This window comes from Acinonyx jubatus, chromosome C1 (assembly GCF_027475565.1).
Source record: "Acinonyx jubatus isolate Ajub_Pintada_27869175 chromosome C1, VMU_Ajub_asm_v1.0, whole genome shotgun sequence".
NCBI lineage: Eukaryota > Metazoa > Chordata > Mammalia > Carnivora > Felidae > Acinonyx > Acinonyx jubatus.
The window spans coordinates 195,543,425-195,566,003 of record NC_069381.1 but is presented as its reverse complement, the minus strand read 5'-3'; the positions used below and the strand labels follow the sequence as shown (position 1 = coordinate 195,566,003).

The 22,579-nt window shown below is 31.6% G+C and overlaps 1 protein-coding gene across 2 annotated transcripts in view; it reads right to left on the bottom strand.

Moving 5' to 3' along the window:
* Nucleotides 1-22,579, bottom strand: part of SPAG16 (sperm associated antigen 16) — a 983,948-nt gene that overhangs the window by 261,269 nt on the left and 700,100 nt on the right. For both annotated transcript variants that reach the window (XM_027051529.2, XM_027051521.2), the window contains one exon: nucleotides 1,184-1,310. In XM_027051529.2, the coding sequence (XP_026907330.2) occupies nucleotides 1,184-1,310 (127 nt within the window). The remainder of the gene's footprint in view (nucleotides 1-1,183; nucleotides 1,311-22,579) is intronic.

The following is a 22,579-nucleotide window of genomic DNA, read 5'->3' as shown; positions in this document are numbered from 1 at the left end:
CTCTAAACAATGTTTTCTTTATTAAATTAAATGGCTTAATGTCAAGAACATTACTAAAAACATTTTTAAAAAACATTGTTAATATGGTTCATATGCCAATCTGTAATGGGAACACAATCTAAAGTTTGTTAAGAAAACAAACTTACTGAATTCTAAGATTTAGATATGTAATAGCAATATCATAAAACCAGTCTTATGAAACACACAATTCTCTTATGGCTCTAGAGTTGCTTCTAGTATCTACATACTTTCTGGACTACAGAATTAGTATGCACTATTTTAAAATAAAACATTATTATTTCCCATACATATTCTATCTTTATTTCTTCTCTAAAATTACCATCTCTATAACTGTGATCTACTACAAATAAATATCAAAGATTTTAAAAACTCACAAAATTTTAAAAAGCTTAAAACACGTATCATACTAGCAGAGGAATGTTATGTTATCTAATAATAGATACACATTATTTAGTATAAGCTATCATTAAAGATACAAATGAAACTATAATTTTAATCTTTTAAATAGATAACTGGAAATATTGTGTGATTTTTAACATCAGTTGATACACTATTCATCAGCAGCAAGTGTAAAATATTTTATCTGAATGACAGTGTTTATATTACTGCAGAAAAAGTGCTGAACACAATCAAATAATAATATTACAATTATTATCATTTATAATATGTATTGTCACACATAAATGCAACAATAAAACACATGTACACTTCAAATTAATTATAACATTAAGAGAATATAGGGTAATTTATTAATTATAAGACAGAAATATTCCATTAAACATGTTTTAAATTCAGTTTTGCTAAACTTTTGTTCTTCTCTATGCTTAGCCATTTTACCTTCAAAAAACCCAATTACTTACCTTGGATGGTGATTCTAAAGGATCTGGACTCTAAATTTTTCATGACACTGTTAGGAACTTCTGTTATCTATATTAGTACATACTTATCTCCTCTATTATTTCTTCCTTTATATTTATGATAAATACAGTACTTTTATGATGTTATATGATAATACACATAAAATATATTCTCATACAACATTAAGAACAAAAATTTACATAAGGGGAAACATAATAAAAGTCAAGTGGAAACAGAAAATAGTTTCAGAACAAATGCTAAAGTTGTTAGCTTGGTCACAAATGGTAAACAAAAAAGATCCTACCTGATGAATCAAAGTTCACTTCATTGCCAGGACTTGGACCTACATCAATGGATACAATTGGTAAGAGCTTCCGAAAGTCCCATAGTTTTATTACTCCACAGGCATCACAGGATGCTATCATATGACCCTTTAAAGTAAAAAAAAAAAAGAGAGAGAGAAATGTACATACATACATATATATATTACACACACACACACACACACACACACACACACACACACACACATATATATATAGTAACAATCAAAAAAGGAAGATTTGTCTTATTTTTCTAAGTTTATATATTTTTAGAGAGAGGGGAGAGAGAATCCGAAGCTGCCTCCAGAGAGCCTGATGCAGGGCTTGAATTCATAAACAGTGAGATCATGACATGAGCCAAAATCAAGAGTAGGGCACTTAACCAACTGAACCACCCAGTAGCCCCAACATTTGTGTTATAATTTTATTAAATCCACAAGGATACACACCTCTAAACTAAAAAGTGTTCATTATATTTTTGTATTAAATATAATAAAATTTTAATTAAAAAATTAAATATATAAATTCCTACAGTAAATTTTGGAATATGACTTTTCAGGAAATCATTTTGATTATTTAATTATATTAATTAAATAAATGTCATGTGTATGGTATATGCTATCTACACATAAAAACTATATATATGAGAATATTGCACTAAAAGTGCACCTCAGTCTATATGCTTGCAATTAGTTAGCATTGATGATTTATACTTCAGATAGGGTAAAAATAAAAACAGAGATAGAAAACTAATAGAAACAAGGAAAGAAGGGTTTTTATCATGGTGCGTAGAAGCATTGGGACCAGGTGAAATTGATGGCAAGGAAGCAGTACATATTGTGATCTCTGAGACAAAATTATTAGAAACACTTGGGGCTATTTTGGTAATATAAATGGGATAAGGAAGAAAATAACTGGATAAAGGGGATGGAAAACAAAAGGCAGGGTGAATGGATCCAAGTGTAATGGAAATAGGAGTGGATATTTTCCCAGCATAGAAGTACCAGCTAGGATACATCAGTTTGAAGTTCAAGGTCTGTCTACACCCTTTCTCAAGAGATGTTTATTGAGCATACACTTCATGTCAGATACTGGGATATAGTGATGAGTAACAGGGGTCTTTGCTGTCCAGCAGTTTGTAACCTTTACTCATTCTCATCATAGCATCATTTAATTTTGGTATCCAGTGACCAATTGAAAAGAACCCAGATTATGGGCCATATCAGGCTCATACATAATGTTTATAAGTGATTATACTTTATACTATTTTGAATTTGATATATACTTTCCCTTTCAGCTCCAGATTCTCTTTTTTTTTTTTTTTTTTTTTTTTTTTTTTTTTTTTTTTTAAGAGAGAGAGAATCTTAAACAGACTCCATGCTCAGTGTGGAGTCCACCCAGGGCTTGATTCCACAACCTTGGGATCATGATCTGAGCCGAAATCAGGAACCAGATGGTCAACCTACTGAGCTACCCAGGCACCCCTCTAGCTTAGTTATTTTTAATGCCAAGTCAAAACTCATTTTCTCACCTTTTTCCTTAATATTCTAAAATGTTAAAGATAATAACTTGAGTATTGTACAATTCTCCTTACCATTTTGAACTAGTTCACACCATTGTTTTTCTCATTTATTCTTGATTTTTATCCTTTCTGGGGAAAAAAATGTACATCTTGTATGACAGTCCAAGTGGAATCTTTGTTTTTCCCTAAACATACCAGCAATGTAACAAATGCCATCAGTTTTAAAATTCTATGACTGTTGTCACTAGCAAAGCAATACAACTTTGTCCCCAGTCTAATAAATGGGATATTTAATCTTTTTTAGGACTTAAAAGGAACATGGAGAACTTGGAATGTTTTCAAATATGTAAACATATTTTGTAGGAATTGTGAACAATCAGTGAATTTAATTTTCAGAAAAGATTAGTTCTCAGAATTAGCAGGGAATATTAATGCTAGAAATTAGAAAGAACCCTTTCCAGATATAAGGGTTTTCAAATATCTTTCAGAGGTGACAGAATGAAATCTTTTTTTCAACTGTGAGAACAGAATAGATAAATTTTAATCATAATTTAATTTGGAGGCACTTCTTACTAAAGGCAGGATAGAGAGCTGTGCTTTTCTTGTCTAGATTGTATGAGCTAAAGAAAATCTTAAAGTGTGGTTTGTATCACTAAATATAAAAATGTGAGGAAATACACTAAAAATAAAAAGGTTCCATCATTTTGGGGGATGAAAATGAGAGTTTCAATAGTCTCAGTATTTTCACATTTAACTCTTACTGTTGCCAAATGATTGGTCCTTAACAGTTTGATAATATTAAAATAATGAGTCAATACTTGTTAAACATTTAATGAATCAAGTACTATACTAAAATATTTATTAATAAATAGTACATATTTAAACCATTTTGAGTAATATCATTTAGGCAAATCTCTACATTTCCCAAGGCACTTAGAAGTCAGGATAAAGTATACACTACAGTAAAAAGAAAATGTAATGACTTATTAAGTGACAGAAATAAATTTGTGTTCAGATTTCATAACTAAGGGATTCTGAGAGATTCTTGGTCGCAAAAGAAAAATTTAGCTATAATTCCATTAGCCAGTGAGGCAGACACAGTGCTTGCCATAATGTCAGGAGCATAGCAGAATTCAAAAAATATTTAATTTTTGGAGCTTACCTAGAAGTTTTATTTTAGTCCAAGTCCTTCACTAGCAGTCTCAAGACAAATATTAGTTCTGGGGTATGTGGATGGCTTAGTTGGTTAAACATCTGACTCCTGATTTTAGCTCCCGCCACGATCTCACATTTTGTGACTTTGAGCCTCGCACAGGGTTCCACTCTGATGGTGCACAACCTGCTTGGGATTCTCTCTCTCCCCCTCCTCCACACCCTCTCTTTCTCACACATGTGATCTCTCTCTCTCTCAAGAATAAATAAATAATCATTAAAAAAAGATAAATATTAGTTCTAACCGAATGGATCTGAATCTAAACTTAGATAAAAGGAAGAGATAAAAGATGCAGAGAATCCAGAGCCAAAACTTGGGGATTATCTTTAAGACCTGATGTCCCTCCTCCTCCTATCTCAGGAGAACGAGGCCCATCTGCCAACCTCCTTCTATGATGTGGAAGAATATACTAAAATACTGCCAATCCAAACTGCATAGCGTGTTTTGAGGGAGAAGTGCGAGAAAGGGATTACTTGACAACCTGGGGCACAAAGCAGACATTTTATCCAGAATTTATGTCAGGTAAGAAAACAAACGGAAGCTATACTTAGGCACTTAACCTAAACAAAGAAAGATCATTTACATAGAAAAAGTTTTTTGCAGAGAGGTGGAATTGTAGGGCAATCTTAAAGAAAGTAAAGACTCAAGGATTTTGTGAACCTTTCTAAAATAGAATTCTGATTGTCATCAGTACCGGTACTGATACTGGAGAGGTTACTCAAAAACACTTCAGATTCAGGGATACGGCGGTTTTTGTGACACTGAATCCCCAGGACCTAGCATAATTCCTGCAACATGTTTGGCATGTGATCTTGAATAAATCACTGAATGAATGAATATAAAGGGAATAGAGAGCAATCAATGTTGACTGTATGTAATTTAAAAGGATTTTTCCCCCAAATACAGAAATGTTAAATGACCTGAAACTCAGAAAAAAAAAGTTTCTGTCATCACAGATTCAAATAGTTAAATAAAGCAAGTAGAATTTAGCAAAGTGCACAAAACATGTAGTTGAAGTAAAAGTGAAGAGTCACAACTCCTGACTGCCCCTGTTAAAGCCTTTCTATCTCCACCTTAAAGATCTTATAGTGAGAAAAACCGTATAGACATAAAGTTAATTATAAGTTAGAGTACAGCAATATAAAATCAAACTAGCCACATCTAGACTGCTGGAAACATCCCGGAAAACATTTAGCATACGTATTGAGGACCACGAGTATTCACACTTTTGAAACTTTTCATACCTCTGAAATTTATTATAAAATTAGAAAAGAATAAGATGAAAATGAAAGTAGCACTATTTATAAATAATAATTAATATAAAATAATTAATTTAATTAACAATATAATTATATATAATTATATATATTTAATAATATATAATTATAATTAATAATAATAATTAAATAATTTAATATATAATATATAATATAAATATATATTTATATGTTTATATATTTATATATTTATATATGTTTAATTTATTTATTATATGAATATATATAATTTTATATATATTCATATATTTATATATATTTATATTATATATTTATATATTATTTATATATATAAATATATATTTTTATATATTTATATATTATATTGATATATTATATATTTTATATATTTATATATAAAATTATAGATAGTATATAAATTATATATAAATATATTAATTTATTTTAATATATAAATATTATATAAATATATATAATATAAATATATATTTAATATATAATATATTTAATAATATATATAATTATAATTAATAATTAAAGAATTTAATTATTAATTGCATAATTAAATAATTAATTAATATAAAATATATTTATAAAATAAATATAAATTAATAAATAAAATGGAAACAAGTGAAACTTGTAATAATCTAATATGGAAAAAATGAACCTTGAGCTGCTGTGGATCCAGAAAACTGCTAGAGGCAACTTTCATGCAAACGACACCAACAACAGCAAGAAGACAAGCAGACCGAAGTGCCCTGTCTCCACAGAGGTTCCAAGCATATTTATATATTGTAAAACAAAGAGAGGAAAGGAGAAAACGGGGATGCTAATGAAGTCATTTCTAATTTAAATGAATTATTAAAAATTATTTTCATAAACCAATAGTGTTCCTTAATATAAAGATATTTTATAGCTTCATATAACTTTCAAAAACAATTTTCTAAGCTTGGGCATTAACATCATTTGGGGTTAAGAGGCTATTTTTGAGGTAGGGTAAGAAATGTCACATAGTAATAAAATATTCTATAAGAAAGCCTGATCTTTATGTTGTATGTCGGGAGGAGATATAGAAAATCTTAATGTATTGTGGAAAACACAGTCAAATTTGTCCTCTAGATCTTTACTCTGGTGAATCAGTTAAGCAGTTTCTTGGTTCAACTCACTAGGTTTTATATATACTTTTATACCTTTATGTTTCTCATTTTCTTTTGGAAAATCAATTTACACAAAAACAATGACACGTAAGTAAGCAAAATATGTTTAGGTCCATAACATTACTTCTTTTCTGCAAAGGTTCTTCAAGGTTGAATAACAGTATATATATCATCTATATCTATATCATCTATATCTATCTATATAACTATATATATATATATAACTATATATATAAAGTTTCTTGTCTCAAAGAGTTATACAGTATAATAAAAAGTCAAATGAATGATTATATATCAACTGTGCACACATGAGCACGTTGTAAATTCTGTAAGTGAAGGTACTTTGGCTTAGGAGTACATTCCCATGACCTTTAATAGCACATAGTAAATGTTCAATAAATAACTGTAGTATGAAAGAATAAACAACACACTGGATGAAATATTATGAAGCCATAAAAATAATAATTACAGAAACAATGTAAAACATGAAAAACTTTATGCTCAACTGTGGTTATGTTAATTGAAAATATACAAGAAATATGCATAATTAAGTGAAGATATATATTTATGAAAAGCTACCCTGAGGGGGTGCCTTGGTGGCTCAGTCGGTGAGCATCTGACTCTTGGTTTTGGCTTAGGTCATGGTATCACAATTGGTGGGTCCGAGCCCCACGTCATGCTCTGTGCTGACAGCAGGGAGCCTGCTTGGGATTCTCTCTCTCTCTCTCTCTCTCTCTCTCTCTCTCTGTCTCTCTGTCTCTCTGTCTCTGCCCCTCTCCTGCTGTCTCTCTCTTTATCTCAAAATAAGTAAATTAGAATTAAAAATTTTTTTAAATAAATCAAAAAAAATCTGCCCTGTATTTTTTTTGAAAATTTATTATTTTAGGACAGTTTTAGGTTTGCAGTGAAATTGAGAGGATACAGAGGTTTTTCCATTTACACTCTCTCACTCACACACATAGCCTACCCCACTTACAACATCCACTTTCAAAGTGGTACATTTCTTACAACTGAAGAACCTACATTAACACATCATAATCACCCAAAGTTCATAATTTATATTATGGTTCACTCTCTGTGTTGTACATTCTATTGGTCCGGGCAAACACACAATAACATGTATCCATCATTGTGGTATCATACGAGATATTTTCATTGCCCTAAATACTCTCTGTGCTCATTCAACCCTCCCACAACACTATCTACTCAACCTCTGGCAATCACCGACATTTATGCTATCTCCAAAACTTTACCTTTCCCAGAATGTCATTTGGTGGGAATCATACAGTATTTAGTCTTTTAAGATTGGCTTTTTTCACTTAGTAATATGCATTTAAGTTTCCTCCATGTCTTCTTATGACTTAATAGTTCATTTTTCATAGCTAATATTCCACTATCTGGATGTACCACATTTATTTATCTATTCAACTACTGAAGGACATCTTGGCTGCTCCCAATTTTGGCAATTATGAATAAAGCTGCTATAAACATTTCTGTGTAGGATTTTTTGTAGACATAAGTTTTCATCTCCTTTGGGTAAATATCAAGGAACATCATTGCTGGATAGTATGGTAAGAGTATGTTTACTTTTGTAAGAAACTGTCAAAATATTTTCCAAAGTGGCTGCACCATTTGGCATTCCTAACAGCATAGAATTAGAGTTCCTGATGCTCCACATCCTCACCAGCATTTGGTTTGTTAAGTGTTCCAGATTTTGGCTACTCTAATTGGTATGTAGTGATTGATCATTTTAATTTGCATCTCCTTCATGAAAGATGATATGGAGCATCCCTACATATACTTATTTGCCATCTGTATATCTTCTTTTGTGAGGGATCTGTTAAGGTTTCTCACCCATCTTTTTAATCAGGTTGATTATTTTCTTATTGCTGAGTTTTAAGAATTCTTTATATACTTTGGAGTCTTTTATCAGATGTTCTTTGCAAATATTTTCTCCCCATATGTGGCTTATCATCTCATTTTATTGACACTGTCTTTCACAGATCAAAAGTTTTTAATCTTAATGAAATCTGGCTTATCAACTAATTCTTTCATGGATCATGCTTTTGGAGTTGTATCTACAAAGGCACTGCCATACCCTAGATCATTAGGGTTTTTTCCTAAGTTATGATCATAGGGGCTTTATAGTTTATCATTTAGGTCTGTGATCTATTTGAGTTAATTTTTGTGAAAGGTGTAAAGTCTGTCTCCATTCATTTTTTTTTCATTGTTTTTCAGTTGTTCTTGCATCATTTGTTGAAAATATTACCTTTGCCCCATTGTTTTGTCTTTGTTTCTTTGTCAAAGATTGGTTAACTGTATTTCTGGTGGTCTATTTCTGAGCTTCCTATTCTGTTCCATTGATTTATTTGTCTAGTTTTTCACCAAGAATATACTGGCATGATTACTGTAGCTTTATAGTAAGTCATAAAATCAGCTGTATCAGTCTTCCAACACTGACTGTAGTTCTCTGTTAATATTGTGTTGGCTCTTCTGGGACTTTTGTGTCTTCATATAAACTTTAGAATCCATTTGTTAGTGTACATAAAATAACTTGCTAGGATGGTGATTGGGATGACATTGGATCTATAGATCAAGTTGTGAAGAACTGGATCTTGACAATATTGAGTCTACCTATCTGTGAACGTGGAGCATTTCTCCATTAATTTAGTTATTCTTTGATTTCATTCATCAGAGTTTCATAGTTTTCCTTTTATAGAGCTTGTACATATTTTGTCAGGCATACCTAAGTATTTTTAGAGGTGGTAATATAGATAATATGTTTTAAATTTCAAATTCCGCATTTTCCTTTCAGGTGTATAGGAAAAACATCAACTTTTGTGTACTAACCTTATGTCCTGAAACCTTGCTATAATCACTTATTAGTTCTGAAAGTTTTTTTTTTTTAAATAAATTCTTAAACAGTCATTTGTGGACAAGGACAATTTTATTTGTTCCTTCTCAAAATGTATAAACTTTATTTCTTTTTTCTTATCTTATTTCGTTATCTAGAACTTCCACTACAATGTTGAAAAGGAATAGTAAGAGGGGACATCCTTGCTTGGTACCTGATCTTAGTGGGAAAGTTTTGAGTTTCTCACCGGTAAGAATGATGTTAGCTGTTTTTTTTTTTTTTTTAATATATATTCTCTATCAAGTTAAGTAATTTCCACAATACTCCCAGTTTATTGAGAGTTTTTTTTTTTTTTACCATAAACGAGTGTTATTCCTGCATCTACTGATATAATCATGTGATTTTTTTTTTCTTTAGTGTGTTGATGTGTTGAACTACATTACTTGATTTCTGAATGTTGAACCAACCTTGCATAACTGGAACATATCATACTTGGTTATGGTGTATTTTTATATACTGTTGTATTCAATTTTCTATTATTTTGTTGAGGATTTTAGTACCTATATTCATGAAAGTCATTAATATGTAGTTTTCTTGTAATATCTCTGTTTTGTTTTGGTAATCAGGTAATGTTGACTTCATATAATGAGTTAGGAAGTATTCCTTCAGTTTCTATTCTCTGAAAGAGATAGTAGAAAATTGATACAATTTCTTCTATGAGAAACAAATTCGTTTTTCTTTCTTCTCCTTCTGCTATTCCCATTATACATGTTTCATCTTTATGTTTTAATTTTTTCTTTCAAGCTTTTATTTAAAATCTAATTCGTAAACATATAGTGCAATATAGGTTTCAGGAGTAGAATTTAGTGATTCATCATTTACATATAACACCCAGTGCTCATCACAGCAGTGCTCTCATTAATACCCATCACCCATTTGGCCCCTCCTCTGCCCACCTCCCCTCCATCAACACTGTTTGTTCTCTACAGTTAAGAGTCTCTTATGGTTTGCCTCCCTCTCTCTTTTGTTTTTCCACCACTTTCCTTATGTTCATCTGACTTGTTTCTTAAATTCCACATGTAAGTGAAATCATATGGTATTTGTCTTTCTCTGAGTGACTTGCTTTGCTTAGCCTAATACACTCTAGCTCCATCCACATCATTACAAATGGCAATATTTCATTCTTTTTGGTGGCTGAGTAATAATCCATTGTGTGTGTGTGTGTGTGTGTGTGTGTGTGTGTGTGTGTGTGTTTATATATATCACATGTTTTTTATCCATTCATCCATCCAATGGGCATTTGGGCTCTTTCCATAATTTGTATTGTTGATAATGCTGCTATAAACATCAGGGTGCACGTACCCCTACAAATCAGTTTTTCTGTATCATTTGGTAATTATCTAATATTGCAATTGGTGGATTATAGGGTATATCATAGGATCTAATAAAAAATAACACTTATTGAGTAATACCATGAACCATTCAGGGTCCCAAGCATTTGTATTTATATACACATATATACAAATATCAAGTAATCTTTAAAAAGCAAAGCAAAACAAAATATCACTGTGGAAAAGGCTATTATCCTTTCTTCATGGCTGAGGAAATTGAGCCAAAGGAAAGTTATTTAACTTTCCCATTGCTTATGTGGTTAAAAGAGGAAGAGTCAAGATTTGCACATGTTTGGCTCTAGAATCTGTGCTAACCACTAAGCTATATTATATCTCAAAGACAGAGTTAAAGTAAAAAAAAAATTGAAGTATATGGTTTCAAAGAATTATACAGATATTCTTATTTCAAAGAATAAAAATAATTCTCAGTGTAGAAAAATTAAACAGAAACACAAAGTAGAGACAAGGAATGAAACCACAGGCCTCTGGGCTCTGGGTTTAGAAGCAGGTCCTAGTTTTTCAGCTTCCATAGGGTCACAGAAACTAAAAGTTTCTGTGGAAGTTAAAAGCCAACTTATTTGCTAAAATCATGAGCAATAAAATTTTTACTGATAGTATGAAGCTGACAAAAGTTGCTGGCTAATGCTATTTGAAACTACAATTATATGAAGCTATATAATTAGGGAATCTACAGTTTCTACAGTCTTACAACCTGGATCTGAACCAAGTAACAAACTCTAATGACTGGATCTGTGCTTTTCAATACCAAAAAGGAGGATTTCTGAATTTTAAATGTACAACTTACCCTAGGGCTGTTGGCCTGGGAGAGCTGGGACAAAGGAAATAGCCATAATACCAAAAGGTATGGAGGCGTAAACACAAATAGAAAGCAAGATAGATAGGGGTGCCTGGGTGGCTCAGTTGGTTAAGCATCTGACTTCGGCTCAGGTCATGATCTTGTGGTTTGTGAGTTCGAGCCCTGCGTCAGGCTCTGTGGTAACAGCTTAGAGCCTGGATCCTGCTTTGGAATCTGTGACTCCCCCTCTCTCTCTATCCCCTCCCCAGCTCATGTTCTGTCTCTGTCTCTCAAAAAATAAATAAACGTTAAAAAACATTAAAAAAAAAAGAAAGCAAGATAGACAAAGGAAGGGAAAAAGAGAGAAACATTCTCTTATCTTACTCAAAAGAAGCTACACAATTTTTTCCAAAACATATAAAGAAATTTAAAGCTAATAAAAATAGTCAATAATTGAAAGACAAAATAATCTGGGTGCATTAAAATCATAGAAAAATTGAAAAAATTTTTAAGTAAATATAGGGGTCTCAAAGATTTTAATAAGAGCTAATACTCTTTATCAAAGAAGAAATGAAGCAAAAGCAGTCTAACATGACTTAAAGACCAAGAAAATTGAAACATTAATCATTAAAGGAAAAAGGCTTAATAGATATGACATACTCTAGACTAGGCAGAATTGAAAAGAAAGTTAGTGTCTTAGAAAAATGTACTGGGAAATTCAGCTAGATTGCAGATGTAAAGATAAAAACAATGAAGGCATGAAGGTCATGAAGAGAAATGGCAAGTGTGGAGTCAGGTATTATATGTCTAACAAGTATTACAAGGGAATGTACAGACAAGGGGAAGAGTAGTATTTGAAGGTGTAATATTAGGATGAAACTTATCCAGAATAGATAAAAAAAGATATATATGAAGAATAACTGCACTTAAATATTGAGCAAAATGCATAAAAATAAAATCACACCTAGACACAATATAATGAAAAATGTGGACCATTATGGATGAAAACAAAATTATTCACAACAGAAAAATTACATATTATCTATCAAAGAAAGACAGCTAGACTGATAACAAAAAACTAGATATTTGAACCAGTGGAATCATGTTCATATTGTATGGGAACATAAAACTTAACCTAAATTTGTTTACTTAGTTAAATATGACTCTGGACTAAATCATTTTCAGACATTCAGACTTAAAAAGTTTAAATATAAACATGGAAATAATTATTACTAATTGAATTTTATCACAAATATTAATAATTATATTTTTACCACAACTATTAATAATTATATCATCAGAAGATATAATGGTGAGCACATATATTGAAAAGTCAAAGTATTTTAATCAAGGTTAGTAACTGTTGATATAAAAGAGAAAATGCCCAAACCAAATCCTAACTCTAGCTGTAATCCAACCTTAACTTTATTCTTAATTTAAGAAATTAAAAAAAATACATGTTTGAAAAAAGTAAAAAAAAAAATTAATGAAAACACAATAAGTTGTGATAGCAGTAATTACCAATGTATAAATAATCACACATACACACACACACAAATGGGACTTACCTAGAAAGTAAAAGACAACTAAAATTGTTAAAAAAAATTACAACTATGTGCAACTTATATGAGAAAAATTAAAACAAGCAACGATATCAAAAACAAACAAAATATACAGAAAGTAAAAATAAAGGAATTAAATTATTAAATACTAATTAATAAGAAGCTGATAGAAGATTACCAACATAAAAAATAAAACACTTAAGTGAAATGAAAAACAGCTAGTAGTTCTTACTGCTAGAGATTAAAAGGAACATTCTAACAACAAGATGTGACAATCCAAATTTTTATGTAACTAAAAATAAAGTAAGAAAATATAAAACAAAAATTTATCTAACTATAAAAATAAGTTTTAATTTACACAAGTGAGGGAAGATTTCAATACATGCCTACCAGACACCGATACCAAAAAAAAGCAAGATTTAACCAAAAACCAAAAAACATCTAAAACAGAAAACAATATTTATCATATATATAACATGTGATATCATTAAGTGTATATGAAATGTTTACAAAAATTAGCAACATGATAAGCCACAAAAATAAGTCTCAAGAAATGTCAAAAAGAAATGTCATAAACGTCCAATTTTCTTGCATTGATGCAATTAGAAACTAAAAATTACTCTAAAATTGAAAAAAAAGGTTGCAAGGTAAAAAAAAAATTACAAGTAATTTACAAGTTTAGAATTAATTTAAATGAAGGAATTCATATTACATTTGTTGAATAAAGCCAAGGTCATCATTAATGGAAATTCATGATTTTACATGAATTTTTAAAATATTTAAAATAAATATATTAAATATACAGTTGAAACTGAATGTTCTTTTCTACAGAAGAAATTTTAAAAGGCAGAAATATTTGAAATATGATGGAAATTTATAGAGAAACAAATTAAACAAAACTACTAAAATGGTAAACAGAGATCAGCAAAATCAAAAGCTAGTCTTTGTAAAGAATATGTGGACAAATTGAAAGATTTGTCAAAAACAGACAAAAAGAAATAATGACCAAAAAAAAAGAAGTCATAATTAAGCCACATTATGAAATGAAAGGTGGACAATTAAAATATATAAAGATTAAAGAAACCACACTAAAATGCTATTAAGGACTTGATAATAATTGTGAATTCTTCAGTGAAATGGGGTTTCCAGAAACATATAAATTTAAAAAACAACCAAATATATAAATTTTAAAAATGCCATAAATTCCATAAAAAATAAGCAAAATTAAGAGAAAAAAAAACCCACTAAACCAGTAGGAATATTGCTTTTTAGAAGACCAGTAGACAGGAGAAAAAAATAACGAACACCTGAAAACATCTTCACCAACCCTGGTTAATATAGTTAAGTTTTGCAAGTTAAAATATCAGCGGTTATAGACAGAGTACATCCAGTTAGCTTGACTCATCAGGCCAAGGTCACTCTAGTGGCAATGTGTTCGTTATTTTTGAAGAACTTCTTATCCCTTCTTCGTATCCCTATTATGTAATGGGTCTCCTCATGGAAACCCATCTCCATTGATAGAGTAACTACTTAAGCAGAAGGCATCTGGCTCAAGGAGGAAGAATAAGAATACCTCCTCATATTTTTCAAATTAATTTTGAGAGAGATAAGCTCTTTCCTCTCTGATTAAAAGGTGTCAAAAATGGGCAATTTATATAAACATCTGTAATCTTGGTTCTAATGTCCAGGTCCAGCACAGTGAATAAACTGAGAGGATGAAGAGCATTCAGGAAGTCTTACCTCATCTGAGTGTTGGTTTCAGCTAAATCTAAATGTCAGATGTCACCTGACCAGTCTGAAGTTCAGTTTTATGAGTCAATGAATATCCTAATTTTGCTTACGTTTGTTTGAGTTTGGGTTTTTCACTTGAAACTGTTTTTTTCCCCCATCTAATTAGAATATATTTTTAAATGATGATACTTATAAGGGATCAGAAAATCAAATAGACTTGCATTCCTGGTTGGGTGTACAAATTAATAGTGAAAGTTAGCAGTTTTTATTGCCATGATATATACTTAATATTATTCACAATATTTTTTCATTATATACAAGAATCCCATTTTATAGATGAGAAAAATAGGGTTTAAAAAGGTCAAGTAAATTTCCTAAAATTGTATAGGTCAAATGATTTGGACTGAGGATTCAAGTATAGATTTGGTTGACTTTAGAGTCTGAGATTTTAGCCAATATATTACATTCTATTTCTTGAAACTAATATAGTATAGTACATCACAAATGTTTAAATACATGGAATATATCCCCCCATTAGGATACATTTAAATAAGTCAATAACTCAGATCAATTTTTGTCACAAAGATGTTCCTCACAATATCATTTATAAGATAGGGCGATAAAAATGTAAGAAATCAATTTTCAATAAATACATCAATAGATACTCATGTGTATATATATAAAACTGTAACATATGATTAGATAACTAAACTATTATTTTAACTATTATAATGGCATTTCCAAAGGTGATTAATACAAGGGAAAACATACATAGATTGTTCAATGAAAGAAGGAGCAAAGAAAAGTTTTTACACTGTTTGTAACACATACAAAAAACACGTGTTGAAAATAAGATTGGTAAAAACTAAATCAGAACTGACTATCTTTAGGTGGTAAGATGAACCGTTCTTATTTTATTTGCTCCTTTTCACATTTTCCAAATTCAGATTTCATGGGATTAGCATACATTAATTGTTATAATCAGAAAAATATTTTATAATGAATAAATAATGAAATCAAAACATCATACACAATACTTGTCAAGTGATCTAATTTTCATTTCCTAAAATCCTACTATGTAAAATGGGCAAGAAGGAGGGGTCATCAAGCAAATGGCAGAAACATTAAGCCCTAGAAACATCAGCTGCTTTCAATATGAGAAGGTAATGACCTGCAACTTGGTATTAAGGTATAACCATAATAAAATGTTTAGGCTCATTAGAAGGAAAATTAGTATTTCAAACATTTTTAGTGCTAATACATTAGTGTGTCTCTTAGGACAGGCCTGTGCAGCATTAAGCTTTAGCTCATTACACCATTTCCTCAGTACTCTAATGACACAAATAAGGCAAAAAAAATTATGGAATTAGAAAGAAGAGTGAAGGTAAAATTTGGGAATGCTCAAAGAGGGAATGTAAAGCATTGGGAAAATGTAGATAAGATTGCTCTTGTCAGTATATGCTTCTTCCTTATGCTATCATCAATCTGTTAGGCATTAGTAACTTGTATCACCACCCAGGGATACGGGAGCTGGACATCTTAAAAGTCATTACTTAGTATCTAGAGTACACAGTGCTACACTACATAATCATCATAACTTCTTCAAATTGATTTATATTTATTTGATTTGATTTTTCCTTTCTGTGGTTAGGTTATACTACCCTATTAAGATGAAAAAAACCCAAGATTAACAATGTTCCACAACTTGCCCAAAGTAATTTTGCTAGTAAAACATAGACTCAAGATTCAAACCCAGCCAATCTGATTCAAGTGTCCAAACTCTTAAACTCTTTACAAGAAAAATATTTTGCATGACTTAACTGAGATGCTTTAGGGACTGGAAGCCCATAAAGTACCACTAATATGGCAAAAGAGTATATTCTACTTCTGAGGGAGAACACCCTGAAAAAGCTAGCAGTACTTTAATACAATATCAACAAATAAGTAGTAGCAAAGAACAAATTGAGCAAGTAGGTGTTTAAATTTATTAGGCAGAATAATGATTAGAAATACATGAAGGCAATTAATGTACATGAAGAAACAATTATCAAGGTGTACTCTGTCTCTGGCTTGTGGCCAGGAACAAGAGATACAATTGATATAAGCTCAAAAGTAGCTTATAGTTATTTGTTGGAGACAGAGAAGTAATCAAGCAATTACAATACAAAGTTGGTAAGTAGGTAAAGGGTTGTTTAGAGTACAAATTGAAGACCCAACCCTAGCCTGTGGCATCAGAGAAGTTTTCTTATAGGAATGCAGCCCTAGGATAGGAGCAAAAAGTGAATGTAGCTTTCTAGAAATGATAGAATTTTAAATAGATTAAAATTATAAAGACATATTAGTGAAGAGAAGGTGGCAGGGCATCATTATTATTGAAAATGGCACAATGTCAGAGCACAAAAAGCAGAAATGAACATATTTCACTATGGGGGATATGATGAATTTATGATGAGGTTAAAATGTGTAAAAATTCTAAAGAGCTTTTGGAACTCATACTGAGAAATATGAATTTTGTATATGATGTAAAAAAGCTGTTATGTATTTTGAACATAAATTGAAAAAACTCAGGGAGTTAAGCAGGTACTGTCAGGTACTAAGCTCTGTGTCTGACACCCTGAAAAACAAGTGAACATCACTTTCCTGTGATTTCCTAGTGTGTGTCTTAAGTCTAAGCAAGAGTTTGAATCCATGAAAACTTGTCTGGACCAGTAGGAAACCTATCATTTCATTCATCAAAGAAATATTGATTGAGCCTACAAGCTACTAGGTGATGATCTAACTGGTGGCTATACAGAAGTGAACAAAACAGAAGCCCTGACCTCATAGAACTTATATATTGCTGGGGATAATCATGTAATCAATCAATCAATAAAATATGAAGTATATTAAATGTTAATAAGATTTATGGAGAACAACAACAAAAAATTTAGAGAAGGAATGTTTGGCAGAAAGAGTGTTGAAATGTAAATAGCCTGATCAGGGAGGGTGTCATAGGAATATGAACTTTGAGTTAAGAACAGAAGGATTTGTGGGAACAAGCTATTTTATGGAAGAAGAATGATTCAGGAAAAGGGAAGAGAGATCAAAAGCCTCTAGGAAGAAGTACTGAAAGTAAATAGGCCAGGTAACTGGACCTAAAAGTCCTTGATTCTACATGAAATCAGGAAAAAACAAAAACAAAAACCAAAGAAAAACTGGTGCTGTGCATTGAATGGAATGAAGAGGGCTATATTTAGAGATCAACTGGAAGTTATAACAGTTGCCATTGAGTCTAGATGCTGTGGGCAAGGAGAAACATTCATGCTTTCAACTATTAACTAGATGTTTATGACTCCCAAATTTACATGTTCAATTGACACCTCTCTTTTGAATTTCCAACTACCCACAGAACCATCTCCATTTGGATGTTCCACAGGTACCACAAGTCTGCATGCTGAAAGCTAAAATAATCTTTTCCTCAAACTTGATCCTTCAGCTGTGTTTTCCATTTCAGTAGAAGACTCCACCCCACATGCAGTCACTAGAGTGTAAACAGTCTCACCAGAACCTGTGATCCTAATCTCCATCTCTTGCGTTTCCAATCCTGTTTAGTTGAAGGAAGCTTCCACTCTACACTCAACACAAATCCCTTATATCAAGTCCTCCTCATCTCACACATCAACACACATAATAAACTCCCTGCCTTCAACCTGACATCTCTGTGGGCCATTTTCACAACAGTGGTCCTTAACCAGAAGTATTTTACCTTCCAGAGGATGTTTGGTAATGTCTAGAAACATCTTTGTCACCACTGGGGTACCTGCCATTGGTGTTCAGTTGGTGGAGGCCAGGGATGCTGATAAACATCCTAAAATGCACAGAATAGCTCCACCCCCACCTCCAACATGAAATTACCTTGTCCATAATATCATTAATGCCATAGTTGACAAACTAAAGGGAGAACAGTTCTTTTTCAGTCCGTCTTTAACCTGACTCCTTTTTGCTTACCATTTCCCCCAAATTCCCTATATATTACTTTGCTTACTACTCTGTAATACATACGCCTTATGTTTTTCTACTTGTAATTTCAGCGGACAATTTCTTTCTCTGATAAATATTAAATATATTAAATCTTGGTTCAAACTCAATTTCTTCTACAAATTTCTAAGGAACACAAAGTTTTCTTTGTTTCTCTCCAAAAAAACCATGTCATAAATCTTACACAATAAATTGCAATTTCTGTATATGTGATTAGCTTCCTTCTAGACCTATATTATCCAATACATGTGGCTACTGAATACTTGAAATGTAACTGCTGAAATTGAGAAGCTGAATTTTTATTTTTTCAATTTTAACTAGTTAAAATTAAAATTTGCTCATGTAGTTAGTCATTGAACGTTTTAGAAAAAGAATGTTTCCATCATTACACAAATTCTATTAGAGAGTACTACTCTAAACCATCTGTACTCAGTTTGGCGCTTACATTATACATTTAGTACATATTTAAATAAATGAATTAATGATTTATTATTTCCTTAGCTGTACAGTCATAACAAAGCTATTCCTAATGATTGGGATTGAACTCCCTCAAAAATTATACCAAAAAATCCCATTGATATTTAGCTAGCCATGTTTGGTATTTATAATTTTTGCCTTACATTGATTATCTAAATTTTATATTTTGATTCTTTAATTATATTCTAGTTTCACAAGGAAAAAAGCCAAATACTTTACTTGTTTGAAACCCTCACAAAACCTAGTAAAATGCTTTTCATTTTGCAAATGCTAAGCAAATTGAAAGCATGGTTTTGGTAGAATTGAGAATAGATTGGCCCAATTTCCTGCCTGCCAAATATGGTATAAAATTGGTGGATTTCTGAAGGTAAAGGAGGGGGGAGGAGGGAAGAAGATTTAATAAATCACTGAGAGTCTTTTTACTCTAAAGATAATTTTTGAAACTAATGTTTTAGTCAAGGAGAACTGGAAATTCCTAACATGGCATATGAAATTAATGCATTCTGCCCCTGGCAATGAGCCTCTTCTAAATGCACTAAAGATAAATTTTCTGACACTTGTGTGAGTTTACTACATTTTCAGTGTGATTATTGGCATTATTTAAGATAGCCATGTATGAAATCTTTGTCTTGTAGTCCCTTGGTGTTTTCTTCTGATATGACTTCTCACTTTGAGGTAGACTTCCATGATATATTTACATAGTTACATACCGTAATGTCAAAGTAGGGCAATAGGATTATTGGAATATGAAGGAATAAACCAAAGAGATAAGAAGTAGAGGCTAAAGCTTATTACTTAATATCTAAAGAGAGACCAGTGTTAAATTATTTCAGTTTGGCATTGCTATGAATGAGCAAGTGAAGATTTCAGTTTCACTGCTGGGTTTGTTAGTAAGCACTGAGTCACAAAGAATCTTTCAAATTCAGGAAGACCAGATGTTGAAAATACATTCTTGTTTTCCTTAAAAGCCTTTTGATATATTTAAATTCAATAGCCTTTCTCAATTTCTGAAGAAAATATTAGTGTTCACTGATACATTCCTGAAAGAGAATTGTCTATTTCAATGTTTCCTCCAGATTAAAAAAGTAAATGAAGGCTTGAGAAGTTAAAAGGATTTGTCTAGGTCTTCACATGAAATCTGTGGTCCAACCAGGGATATAATTCAGATTTACTCTTTTATAGGAGGAGAGGCTCACTATAAATTTTAAAAAGAATGTTATCATTATAATCACATATATTCTGGTTAAGTCTGTTGATGGTTAAACACAGATGATAAAATGACTTCTATTGACAGTCACAATGAAGTAACAGGGGTCAGGTTTACTCTCCTCCCTGAAACAACCAAAAAAAAATATATATATATATACATATATATATATATGTATGTATATATATATATATGTATATATATATATATATACATATATATATAGGACAAGATATAGGAAACATGGTTTACAAGACACTGTACATAAGACAACAAATGACAATAATCATGAAGAGACAGGAAGCTAATGAAGTGAACCACAGAAGATTGCTGTGACATACTATCTTGACAGTTGCTAGCCCATAGCACAAAGAAAGAGAATCCAGAACATGGCTGACTCGTAAAATTAAGTGAATGGAGCACACAGTCTGGCAAGACAAAAGCACCTGGAGTTTGCAAGGCAGAGCACAGAAGAGAGTTGTCCAGGGAGAATGCTGGAAATCTGCAAAGCAACTTTCTCTAGTATTTAGCTGAGAACTGACTGACATATACATATGAGAAAACTACCTATAGGCCTAGAAAGAACCACCTGAAATTATTAGAGAGAACAGGGAAAGGCCCTCACACAAATCCTAGGAATTCTGTCTTTCCCAAAAGACTGAAACACTTCAAGATTCAGGAGTGCTGGGTAGATTGGAGCACAAAGAAGAGTTTTGCATCAGTAATGGAGTATGTCTTTAGTCCCACCTGACAAATCTAAAAAGCAGACCTGAAAGAAGCAGTTTCTAAGTAAGTTAAAAGCATCTGAGAATGAAGCTCAAGAATATTTATAGGAATACAAAAATATCCAGCATTCAGCAGACTAACTTGATGAATTTATGAGGTACATAGTGATATTGCCATTTTACATATGAGAAAATTGAGGCTACTTCTAATTCACATACCTGGTAAGTGGTAGCTGGGATCTGAGACTCAATCTGAGTTCAAATCCATTAGATAAACTAGAAGAAAGTCAGAAATAAATTCATATGTAAATTAGATAGAGGACTTTATTCAAAACTTTTAAATTTAATTTTTATGTACATTATTGTTTGATTTGGGGATAGTGACTTTGGTACTAGAAGCTGAGCGTAAAAATAAGAGATGCTGGGGGAATGTGGCCATTAGCGAACGTGGCCAGACAATGAAAAGCCTGAGTAGAGCTTAGAGTTTTATAATTTTTCTTGTCACTTTTCCTGTTAAATTGGGAAATAGAAGATTTAATTAAAACATGCCAATAGACTTTCACCCAATCTTTAAGTAATTATAATATGGCACATGTACAAAATTAATGTGATCGCCCAACTTAGTAACTCACACACACAGAGAAGAACATATATTTTCCTGAAAAGATTATAACTTGAAAGATCTTTGCCTCTGCCCATCAACTTATTTTCTTCTAAACCATCACCTTTAAAAAAAAAAAAAAGCATGTATGCCACTTATCTACATTTGATCCTACTCCCTAAAACAACCCACAATGATTGGTAACCCAATATGAGAATTAAAGGACATTCAAATGTTTTTAAAAACCAATTTCTCAACAGCTAAACTTCTACTACTCTTTAATCCATTTAATCAAGCTGCTTTAACCTATGCTTGTCCTAGAACAGTACATCCTTGTCTCTCCACCAGTCTTTCTTTTGTATGATGAGCTAAACAAAGAAATGTGCACGTAATTTTTTAAAATAATGAAATTTCTCTTTTTAAAGGAGTCTGATAAAATTAGTAGTCATTCATTAAGTACTTACCAGGCAAGCATTCCCTGTGAGAATGCCTCAGTGCCAGGTGATGGAGTGCAGTAATGGGGAGAAAGGAGAGGAGAAATGCAAGACAGAAATGGGTACGACATGATCACAGACCTTAATGAGCTATGGCATCGTCGTATCCGAACGAATTTGTAAACCTCTTAAGTGAAATGAAATGTATTGTCCTGTGACTTTATATTTTAGAAATATTTATATGTAAGAACAAAATATATACAGGTGCATCTCTGTTTCAACACACTTGAAAACACATACTGTGCTTTTGTTCCCCCAAAGCTCTTCACCCCTGTTTGGACCGATACTCTGTTTGTTAACCTGTAATTTAGCGCACTGCCAAGCTGTTCTTTCCATTTACCAGATCAAGAAACAGAACAATCCACTTGGAGTTGGAAATAAACATCATGTGA